Raw genomic sequence first — 12,013 nt, forward strand, 5'->3', positions numbered from 1 at the left:
TTGTTTTTGTTAGTGACCATTTTTTACTATTAAATACCATATTCAATAGTGGCTTGCACCCAAATCTATGAGCAACCAACACGTGCTGCTGCACACTGCCTTCAAACATGCACAGCTGTGACTTAGACAACCTACACTTAACCCACTCTGAGCAGCTGGGGGTTGGCAACAGAGTCTGACCTCCAGCCAGGCCCTAAACCCAAACCTCCATGGGTGGCAAACACCCACACTGCTGTAGTGTCATGTGAGGTAGGGATGACTGGACCCTTTTGGTTCCTGACAGATTTCGAATACCAGTGACGAAAGGGTGTGGGTGATAGAATGCATGAAGTAGAATGTTCAGTTAATGGTTACACGCTGATGAATATAGACATGTAATACCAAACTCCGTGTGTGGAGTGATCATTTGCATGTACCCGGGCTGGGGAGGCTGCTACCACTGGCGGCAAGATGGGGGATCACGTAAAGCCTGTAACCCTAAGCACTGAGAGTGATCTCCTGGAAAGTTTGCCATGGTCCAGCACACTGCTTGCGTGTGTAAAAATCGACGGAGTATGTGGAGTCAAAGCACCACTCCAGCCAGTGCAAGGTGTGTGAAGAAGGTGAAGGCCTTACAGAGAGTTTGTCATTGGCTAGAAATTTGCTGGTAAAGTCGAGAAAAGGCATACTATGCCACAGCCTAACAAAAAGCAGTCATTCATATGTACAACAAAGCTAAACGCAGCGACAACCAGGTACAGAGAAGCACTAAACCTGAAAACAATTCTGATGAAAAGAAACGCTAAAGGCAGTAGAAACCAGGTACAATACAAAGAGGTGGGAATGGTGCAGAACCTGTGCAAGAAACAAAGCTGCTACTCACCGTCAAAGAAGAAGATAGTGCCTCCCAGCCAGAGAGCAGGTGTAACGACCCATATGCCAGCATAGGGCTAGTACATGACGAAGGTGCCGGTACAAACAGGCAGCAGACGCTGCCTGAGTGAGCTCTTCTCTCAACAGCAGAAAGATACACAGGTGGAATGCTACCGCATTCCTAAAACCACCTCTTCCCTTCGATATATTCCAAAAAGTTAAATATTGGTGACTAAAGGAACCGTTGATGATTTAATTGATGCACTGGAAGAAGCAAAAAAGATAATTAAACATCTAAAGAATTTAGTGGGTGAAGGAGTAAAATAAGTGATAAAGAAAATACAACAAGGTGATGAAGTGAAGTTCCATTAAATCAAAGAGGCATTAAACATCAAATTCAATCCAATGCTGAATGTTGACTATGAATGGTACATTTTCAGTCAGGAAAGGCTGAAAGCTGGTGAAACAATGGATGGGTTTGTAGAAAGACTTAATTTGCTCATCAAGCATTGCAAGTTTAACGAGGAAGAGGCCATGTGTCTCAAAGTAAAAGATGGTTGTCTCAGATTCCTTCAGACGTCGAATGCTGAAAGAGCCACTCAGCTTGGAGTGAGTACTCATGGCTGTCAGAGTGAACGAAAGAGCTGACAGACAAGCAACTACATGAAGGCTGAAATGGGCAGAAAATGAATCAGTGCTGAGTGTGAAAAGTAAATTGAAATACATGGTAGATGGCCATAGAGTAATGTCTCCCAAGAAAAATAAATTGTGCTTTCAAAGTGAAGGTAAATGTCCAGCCATTGGACAGATATGCAGAGGATGCGGGAAAGAGAACCATTTTGTAATGGTTTGCAAAGCAAGGGAAAGATCAAGTGCATCACATCGAGAAAGCAAAATGGAGGAAACATCAAGTGCGTCACGTCGAGGAAACAAAGTGAATGCCAGAATGCCTTACACAAGCCGACAAGGCCAAGAGACCACATCAGTTGAGGCAATTAGAAACTGAACAAAGCCGATTGTTGTCAAATTTCTCATCTAAAAGTTTGTCACCATCATTGTCAAGCCACAGTGAGGCAGATGGGTCTGCAATGTCAATGTTGATGCTGGATGACATGCACATGTAGGATTAGCTTCTTGCAAGGAAAAATGCCAGTTGAAGCTAGGCCGGCAAGTGAAAATGCAAAATTCATTTTGGACACTGTCCCAATATCACACTAAAAGTGAATGGGTGCTGCATACCTTTTGGCATAGACAGTGGCGCATTGTTACACATTATGCAGGTGGAAAAGTATTATGAAATGTCACCAGTGCCCTGTTTAAACTCAAAAACTAAAGTGTATACGTAGACTGCTTTGACGCCACTGCAAAGTAGAGTTCATTCATAGCAACTGTGAAGCATAAAAAGACAAAAATGCAAGCTCCAATTTATTTCTTGCCAGGCACTTTATCGAGTGCATGTTTACTCCATATCAGAACTGCTGCTGATATGGAGCTGATTTCTGTAAACTACGTCAATGCCTATCCTGAGACAGTGAAACAGTTTCCATCCTTGTTTCATGGACTACGAAGACTTAAGACCATGAAAGAGCAAATTCACATAAATGAGGACATCCGTCCTGTTGCTCAAAGACATCGTCAAATTGCATTTTATTTACAAGAGGCTGTTGATAAAGAACTCGAGCTACTATTAAAGCACAACATCATTGAGCGATCCACTGGTCCGACACCATGGGTATCAACCATATTGGTAGAGCTGAAAAAGGATAGTGGAGGAGCCATGCCCATCTGCGTTAATATGCACCAAGCAAACAAGGTGATTGAAAGAGAACGACATCCAGGTCCACACATAGCTGACATGATTACGCAGCTGAATGTAGTTAGTCTTTTCCTGTCTTGATCAAAGGGTATCACCAGCTCAAACTGGAAGAGAATGCAGGTACATTACTACCTTTTAGAACTTATGTTGGTTTATTTAGATATAAAAGGCTACGTTTCGGAGTGTCATCAGCTGCAGAACTCTTTCAGGGTGTCATTCGTTGCATAATACAGCGAGTCACACATGCTTTAAATTTCAGCGATGACATCCTACTTTGTAGGGACATACGAAAGGAACATGATAGAGCTCTTTCACAAATGTGCTATATACTTGCCGATTCAGGTCTCTTTTTAAATGGGAAAAGTGTGTGTTTCATAAACCAAACTCAAGTTCTTTGGTCACATCTTTTCTGATGAGGGAATGACTGTGGATCCAAATAAAGTACAAGCCTGGTCATCCACTTCTCCTCTGCAAGATGCAACTATGCTTCGATTCTTCCTCGGTAAGGCAAGTTACTGTTCAAGGTATCTATGTGACTTTGCCACTATAAGGGCCTCTTTGAGACACTCAACAAAATAAACTTTTCCCATTTCGATGGTCAAGTGAATGTGAACAAAGCTTCAAGAAAATCAAGCATGCAATTGAGAATGCTATTGACATGGCACACTTTGAACCGAAATTATAGATGGAGGTTGTTGTTAATGCAAGCCCAGTGGGGTTGGATGCCATCCTTGCCCAGTACAATGAACATTCAAAATGCCCCAAGATTGATTGTGGCTTATGCAAGCCAAAGTTTGTGATTGACAGAACGTGCCTATTCACAACCTGAAAAAGAAAGCCTCACTGAGGTGCGAGCATTTTCATGTGTTCCTGTATGGAAAGCATTTCACATATGTCAATGACCATCATGCATTACTCACCATTTTTACAGTCCTAAAGCCAAGATGCCCTCTTGCATTGAGAGGTGGGGGTTGTAATTTCACGAGTATGAATATACAATTTTACATCGTCCAGGAAAATATCAAAACCCTGCTGACTACTTCTCACATGTGCCAAAACAGTGCCAGGGCACTACTTCTAAAGCGGATGATGCTTACGTTAACTTCAATGTGAAATCCAGCATCCCCGCTGCCAGACATCAGTGGAACAGATCATTGCTGCCACGAGCATTGAGAGAGATCTGCTGATGCTCAAAGATATTATTACAAAAACAACAATTGATGGACAGAATGCAGAACAATGTCATACATTCACCCCAGTACAGAGATCTGGGCCTAAATCGTCCACCCCCTTTTGTACCGCAAAGATATTATTAGGCATTAATTGTGGCGAAAACATACTCGACCTCTTCATGATGACTTTGAATACCAGAAATTCTAAAATGTGCAAGAAGAACTTTCCGTTACCCCAGAAGGTATCATCTTAAGAGGGTTGAGAATTGTCATATCAGAGGGTCATACTTGATGGTCTGAGATACTGGCCCATGAAGGACATAGTGGCGCTGTTGCTACTAAAAGAGCTCTAAGGGACCAAGTGTGGTTCCCTCGTCTTGATGAAAGAGTTCAAAAAGCATTAAAGGCATGTCATTTGTGCAACTACTTTTCATCCAAGACAACCCCGCATCCGTTAAATATGTCTGATCTTCTAAAGCATGCATGGGAGAAAATTGCAATTGATTTCTTTGGACCTCTTGACAATGGACATTATCTACAAGTAATTGTTGAGGAATATTCCCATTAAGAGACTAGAAAGTACTTTTCCTGTTCCTTTGATTTTGAAATCTGACCATAGTCCGCCTTTCAAAAGTTGAGAATTTAAAGATTTTCTCACTCATCTAAATATCAAGCATCAGAAAAGCAGACCTCTTTGGCCACAGGGGAATAGTGTGGTCGAGAGATTTAGGAGCACCCTCAAGAAGACCATTCAGTGTGCTCCACTGGACAGGGATGAACTCAAATCAGTTCTTCAGTCTACGCTTTGGGCTTACAGGTCAATTCCCCTTGCTACAATGGGTGAAAGCCCTGCCATCTTAATGTTTGGGAGAGACATATGAACCAAATTACCACAATGGACCACTGAGAGATCTATTGACATTAATAAGCTTAGCACTACTGATATGTCTCACAAACACAAAATAAGCACCTATGTGGATAGACGGCACCGTGCTCAGAGAACTGTGTTCAAAAGAGAAGACCAAGTTATCGTCAGGCAGAAACGGAAATGTAAGTCTGATGCTACTTTTGATGGTGACCCACTCAGTGATATGACTAGTAAAGGGCACCTTGGACAGTCCAATATGTGAGAATCTTCACATTTCAAACACCTGCCTTAACCATTGCCAGCTCTAGAAGTGAGACTTATGCACCTGAGAGTCTGGAGAGCCCAATGACTGTCCTAGTATCTCTAACGGTACAAAAGGGGGTGGTGATGGACGGCGCATCAGAACCAATCAAACACTCACACCCAGTCAACAGATCTGGGTTTGATCCATCACCGTTCTTTAGCCCACTCTGCCACCCCAGTTCAGACATGGCCATATGCAAATCAGTCTGACCCTGTGCCTCATGGGAATAGTCCAGCCCGAACTGCCAAGCCATGCCTTTCTTGGACCGGAAACAAGCTTCCTAGGACATTTCAGGAAGGTCTTCAGCCGTCTTCAGCCAGGCTTGCTTGAATCCAGTGGCAAAGTGAGCAAGGGACTCACGTCTGAGCATACCCTGCCAACTTATGGCAAACAAAGCGGTACAAAAGGGGGTGGTGATGGACGGAGCATCAGAACCAATCAAACACTCACACCCAGTCAACAGATCTGGGTTTGATCCATCACCGTTCTTTAGCCCACTCTGCCACCCCAGTTCAGACATGGCCATATGCAAATCAGTCTGACCCTGTGCCTCATGGGAATAGTCCAGCCCGAACTGCCAAGCCATGCCTTTCCTGGACCGGAAACAAGCTTCCTAGGACCGGTTTCTGGCATTTCAGCCGTCTTCAGCCAGGCTTGCTTGAATCCAGTGGCAAAGTGAGCAAGGGACTCACGTCTGAGCATACCCTGCCAACTTATGGCAAACAAAGCGGTACAAAAGGGGGTGGTGATGGACGGAGCATCAGAACCAATCAAACACTCACACCCAGTCAACAGGTCTGGGTTTGATACATCACCGTTCTTTAGCCCACTCTGCCACCCCAGTTCAGACATGGCCATATGCAAATCAGTCTAACCCTGTGCCTCATGGGAATAGTCCAGCCCGAACTGCCAAGCCATGCCTTTCCTGGACCGGAAAGTATCTCTAACACCAGTGCTAGTCCTGGATTCTTCTCCTGTATCTCTGCAGCTGGACATGACCAGATCTGGGCGACTGATTCGCGCACCGAAACAATTTATTGAAGAGTTGTGATGTATACATGTATTGTTAGACCTGGCATCCTTAAGGTGGTCTTTCCCTAGACATTTTGCCTTTTACCTCCTGTTTTTGCTGATTCTTTTTGTTGACCTTAGGACTCTGAGCAATTTACCACTGCTACCTAGTGCTAACATGCATGCGCTTCGCCCCTAAACAATATGATATTGGAGTATCCCTGATTAGTATTTTGGTTGTACAGGTAAGTCTCTTGCAAAGTGGTATACATCATACCCAGGGCATGTACTTCAAATGCCACTAGTGAGCTGCAGCACTGATTGTGCCACCCACAGAAGTAGCCTTTCAAACGTGTCTCAGACCTGCCATTGCAGTGCCTGTGTGTGCAGTTTACTACCACTACAATTTGACATTTAAAACTGCTTTCCAAGCCTTAAGCTCCCCTTTTTATTACATATAAGTCACCCCTATGGTAGGCCCTAAGTAACCCCAAGGGCAGGATGCTATATAAGTAAAAGGTAGGATATGTACCTTTATGTTTTGCATGTCCTGGTAGTGGCATACAGCCTTTTTTGATTTTCACTACTGTAGGGGCTAATCCTCTCATAGGCTGGCATTGAGAATTCCTTTAATATAGTTTTAAACTGTAATTCCTGATCAGAGAGGAGTGGCTTTTTCATGTTTCATATGTTTGGAATCATAATGATAAATCCTTCTTACTGGTGAAGTTGGAGTTAACATTACTGTTTTAGAAATGCAACTTTTAGAAAGTGGACATTTCCCTGTGCTTCCTGTTCTGTGCCCTGACAGCTTATTTCCAATACATGTCTGGGGGTGGGTGAGAGCCACACTTTGTGTATTCCCTCTACACAACCACAACACAGGAAGGATAGGTGTGCCTGAGTACCCATCTACATATATCGGCTTTCTGATGTTCTTGCCTGGGCAGGGTGGAAGGGAGGGGCTAACACTTCACTTGAATATTGAATAGGCTGTGTCCTGTCCCCACCCAAAGGACTGATTACCCCCCATAGATAGCCTGGCAGACAGGACTGGGTTGAAAAGGATACTTGCATACTTCAGAGAGCTGCTTTAATATCTCCTCCCCACATCAAAGGCACTTTTGGGTATAGGTACAGGGTCTCTGATCCCATAAAATCAGACATTGCTGGATCTTGAACTAAAACTCTGTCAGAAGAACTGCTGTGCGGCTTAAAGGACTCATGTTTGGACTGCAGATTTGGAAGGACTGTTCTTCTCTTGTGTTGCCCTGCTGCCTGCTGATCTCTGCTGAAGGAGTGCTAGATTCTTCTTTCCCTCCATGCGATCTCCAAAGGCTTGCAGGCTTGCCTCCTTTTTTCTAAAGTCTCAGGGACACAAAAGACTCCTTGGAATTCTGCTGGTCTCTGCCATCTGTCAGTCCTACCCTTGCCTGAGGTGCTCTCTCCAGTTCTGGGCCTAAGAAGTGGGCTATACAGCTGTTTTGCTACAAAACTGGCCCATCATCACCACTGCGCCAATAGGAACCAAAGCAATGCCCTTCAACGCAGATGCAGTGCCAATTCAGAGACAGCCCTGCACGGCTCGACAATGTGGGACCCGACCGTGAGGCTCAACTTCAAGCTGACTGCATGAATCTGAACCGGCGCATCGCTCGTTGCCCCTCGACTCCAGCACCTGTCTTCTGGACCGAAGCATCCCCTTCACTGCATGGAGAAGATCGACGGATTTTGTGGCTTGCGACCAAGAAAGGTACTTTGTTTACCGGGGACTGTGTGGGTCCTGTAGCCGTCCTGCGTTTCCACAATGTCGGCTCGAACTTTGACTGTGTTCCGGTCCAGCGGAGGCAAAAGTAACCTTTTTAGCTCTACTTGCTTTTAAGTGCTTTAATGCATTTATTCCTTTACAATTTAATATCTCAACTTCAATATAATGGATCTTTGTCGTTTTGGTCTTGTTATTTTCAGAATATAATAATCTATTTTTCTATACCTGTGTGAAGTCTTTTTGTGGTGTATTCATTGAATTACTGTGTGTGTGTGTGTGTGTTGCAAAAGTACTTGTGTGTTGCACAAATACTTTACACATTGACTCTTTAGATAAGCCTGACTTCTCTGTGCAAGGCTACTCGAGGGTCAGCACTGGTTTAAGTTTGGCTTTGTTTGACTTTCAAAGCTGGTAGCAAAACAATAAATTAGTGCCCAAAACTGTCCTGGCTGCGAACACTACAAAGAATCTTTCCCTCATGTTATGTTCGCTTGCCTGGTATATTTACAGCCCAGATCGAAGTGGCTAAAACCAGTTTGTAGGGAATTGGGCACACGCGATCCCCAGGCGGCTATGAGAATCTTTAAATCAGATTCAAGACCATTGCTAAATTCCTTGGCCACATGTGGCGTATTAGGCAAAGAGTTCTGGACGGAAAGTTGTGAGGCTGCACTGACACTTCATCGAGATTGCACCATTTTAATTGCAAAGCTGCTATATCTATGTACGGTATGTTTTATAATGATATAGTTTATTGTAAAAAAAAAAAAAATTGTTGAGGCATCTTATTACTTCATGTTTTTAATTTCTTTTTTTTAAAATTATGGCTGATGTATTTTAAAATATACAATCAGGAAACAATCATTGTATGGTAACCTGTGATGAGCTATGATGGAAGAAACTTTTATGGCATGTTGCCGAAATAAAGTATCTTTGGATTGGTAAGCACTGACTATCTTTTATTGTGTATCTAGCTTTCCCTGACTAGAGTGGTCATTGCTGCCTGGACTGAGTGCATACCTCAGCCAACCAGGAAACCCATTTCTAACATATTATTTGTACTTTTTATTTAACAAATGGGAGAGGTAGTGTCTTGCAAGTTAGAAGTAATGGGACCCTTTTGTTTCCTGACCGACTCCGAGGGATAGAATTCATGATGTAGAAAGTTCAGTTAACAGTTACACACTAATGAATAAAGATGTGTAAAATCAAGCTCTGTGAGAGGCGTGATCATGTGCATGGACCCGGGCTGGGTAGGACGCTACAAGAGCATTGCTGGTATTGGCTTATAGGGCAGGGCCAAACATGCCCTATGTTCAACCTCTGCAGACGACCAGCCCCCACATGTGGCAATTGGCCAAGTAGCAGTAGTGTACTGAATACTTTTTAAATTGTTTCTACAAGATGCACAAATCCTATGTTGTATTCGGGAATCCTAAAGATTTGCAGGGTTGGGGAGTCACAGATCCAGCACAGGATTAGTAACTGCGGCAATAACCATATTTATTTTCCTTTTATTGTCAGGAGGACCCTCTGTTACATTTATTCTTCCTATAAAGGTGCTCGGTGGGTAATTGCTGCCACAACAGAAATGCTTCTGTAATGGCAAGCCAATTAGAGTGCGGCATTTACATTGATCCGCTGCCAGATTCGGGAATCCACAATGGAAGATTTGATACAAAATATCCATAGCCCAATGGTGTGCCTTTACTTTTTAAATCTGAATTACAAATCCTCAGTGAATTCGCTAACCTGTAGAGGGTTAGTGAATTTACAGTCCAGATATCACTAAAATTTTACATCTTAATGCCCAGAGCAGTTCTAGAACAAACTAAGCAGCGACCCCCCTCTCTGAGTAAAATACTATTTGTGTGCCAAGTTTGGTGTAATTCCATTGGCTGTTTTTTCTGTATCAAGGAGGAAAGAATATTATGGGAGTTAAAAAGAGACATTTCACTTTTGTGACCCCCCTTTCTTCTAGGTCCCACTTGAAGGATCTGCACAAAATTTGCTATGAAGAACCCAATACGGGTATACTTATTTTGTTGTTGTTGTGTTGTGCAGTTTTAACAGTACCAAATTATTTGAAAAAACAAAAAAGGCCTTTTCAATTGAAAGTTTGACACTACGAAGGCGCTGTATCTGCCTGTTATATATATACACATACATATACACATACATACATATACATATACACATATATATACATAAAATTCTGATCCCTTGCTGGGATTTTATAAACATGTTTGAGAAAAGGTCGTTTTTGCTCCTGGTTTGTCACTAAGGTTGTTGAAGGTGCCCCAGAAGTTAAAATGAGAGCACATTTTTCCCTAAGTTCACATTATCTTCTTCAGCTATGGGAGAATAAAGTCTGATACTCTGATAAAACATGTACTTCCAACCACAGCAGTAGACTGTTAGTTAATTTCCTAGCATTCTACTGCAGTTTCCCACAATGTTCTAATGAACAGCTAGAGTGCTAATATCCTGTATTTATGACAAATGTGTGGTACATCTGACGACACCTTAATGAAATAAAAGCTGTAAAACATAAAGCATTTCCTTTAGATATTAAATACATGAGTTTTTTTTTGTCATTCCAAATTATGGTTAGTGTTTTACAAAGCTAAAATGAGGACACCATTTCTATGAGTTGCTAAATATATTCCTCATCCATGTCAGTAAAACAATCTGACATGCAGACTGAAACAATACATGTCAAGAGACCCGATTCAGCCGGGAGACACCCGATTGCTTTAAGCCAAAAATGGCTTTATTTTTGATGGCTCCTGCCTGAAATTGCCTCTGTCTCAGTAGAACTCAAAGGAGGAATTACATTCTCCTGATTAATTTATTAAAATCTCCCACTTTCCTCTTATAAAACATTGGCATGTGTGACTGAATCATGTACTTTCAACATCAGCAACAGTCTGTCAGATAACTCTCCAGTGTTCTACTGCAGCTTTACACATTGGTGTAATGAACAACTTGAGTGCTAACATTCTATATTTATGACACAAGTGTGGCACACCTTAAGCCATCTTGATGAATTCAAAGCTTTTAACGCCTAAAGCATTTATTTTAGAAATAAACACAATGAGGGGGCTCTTGTTGTTATATACACACACGCCTATTGCAGATGATAACATGATAGCACAGGAAACATATAAACTAATAATGTACATGTATACATGTCATTGATAATTAGGAAGCAGATCAGCAATAATCACAATTAAGAATATAAACACACAAATCCCTCCATTTTTTATTTTATTATATAGCTTGTCCATAGAGGTGGTATTCCTATGTTCTCAAAATTCACTGGGCAGATAGAATTACTCTCACAAAATAGGAGAAAAAATGGCAATATTTTGTTAGCATACCTGGCATTGGCGGCGCCGGTAGCTTCCTCCTCTGTTGCCTAGAGGTATCAATGGTCTGTACCTGGAAAAGAATTGCATAAACAACTCTCAAATATTTAATACAACAAATAAATATCATTTGTAATGTGTATTCACGTATATCTAATATACCTGATTATTTTGTTGCTGTTCTCGTTTCCTGGTAAGTCGGACACATGGAGCAACATTTAAACCTGCATGGGTAAGGGCTGAAATCCTGCTCTCAATATCTGATATCTAAATCAAAGAGAACAGAAGATAATGTGACATGTTTACTATAGGTTACAAAGTTAGTGGAGAAAAAACAATTTTCCATTTAGAACAAAAAGTAACACCAACATAAGTAACAGATTACAAACGTGGGTATGTTCCCATAATCCATTAGTAGCTTCTATAAACATGGGATTTACTGGCTGACTGCTAAAAGAGTTAGGTTGACCTATGAGCACCAATTGATGATCCTCGTTTGGCCCAAAGTGGTAGAATGTTGAAGACGAAATAGAAATGTGTGCAGTAACTAAAGCTCGGAAATAAGATTAGTGCTATATTGTCCCCTTGTCATGTTCTTCCTTGAAAAACATGGCAACAGGTTTCCACTGGTTAGGGTGTTCCTTAAAAATGAGTAGAAAATACAAGGCCCTTAATTTGCTAATCCTTTGAGTCGCCACTGCATCATGCAAAGTGGCGTAAGGCAACACAAAGGCTAATTTGGAATTTACTCAGCCACCAAAGGCCTGATTTATGCGGTATGTTACATTTCAAAATGGGAGGCGTTCCACGGGTGGTGCATGGGCTTTGCCACGCACCTACCCATAGATTGT

The 12,013-nt window shown here is 42.1% G+C and overlaps 1 protein-coding gene across 2 annotated transcripts in view; it reads right to left on the reverse strand.

Annotated features, from left to right (window-relative positions):
- MYRIP (myosin VIIA and Rab interacting protein) overlaps positions 1–12,013 on the reverse strand; it is a 1,544,915-nt gene that overhangs the window by 137,382 nt on the left and 1,395,520 nt on the right. For both annotated transcript variants that reach the window (XM_085631574.1, XM_085631575.1), the window contains 2 exons: positions 11,325–11,429; positions 11,175–11,235 (listed from right to left, as the gene is read on the reverse strand). In XM_085631574.1, the coding sequence (XP_085487700.1) occupies positions 11,175–11,235; positions 11,325–11,429 (166 nt within the window). The remainder of the gene's footprint in view (positions 1–11,174; positions 11,236–11,324; positions 11,430–12,013) is intronic.

The sequence above is a fragment of the Triturus cristatus genome, chromosome 10, assembly GCF_964204655.1.
Source record: "Triturus cristatus chromosome 10, aTriCri1.1, whole genome shotgun sequence".
In the NCBI taxonomy this organism is placed as follows: domain Eukaryota; kingdom Metazoa; phylum Chordata; class Amphibia; order Caudata; family Salamandridae; genus Triturus; species Triturus cristatus.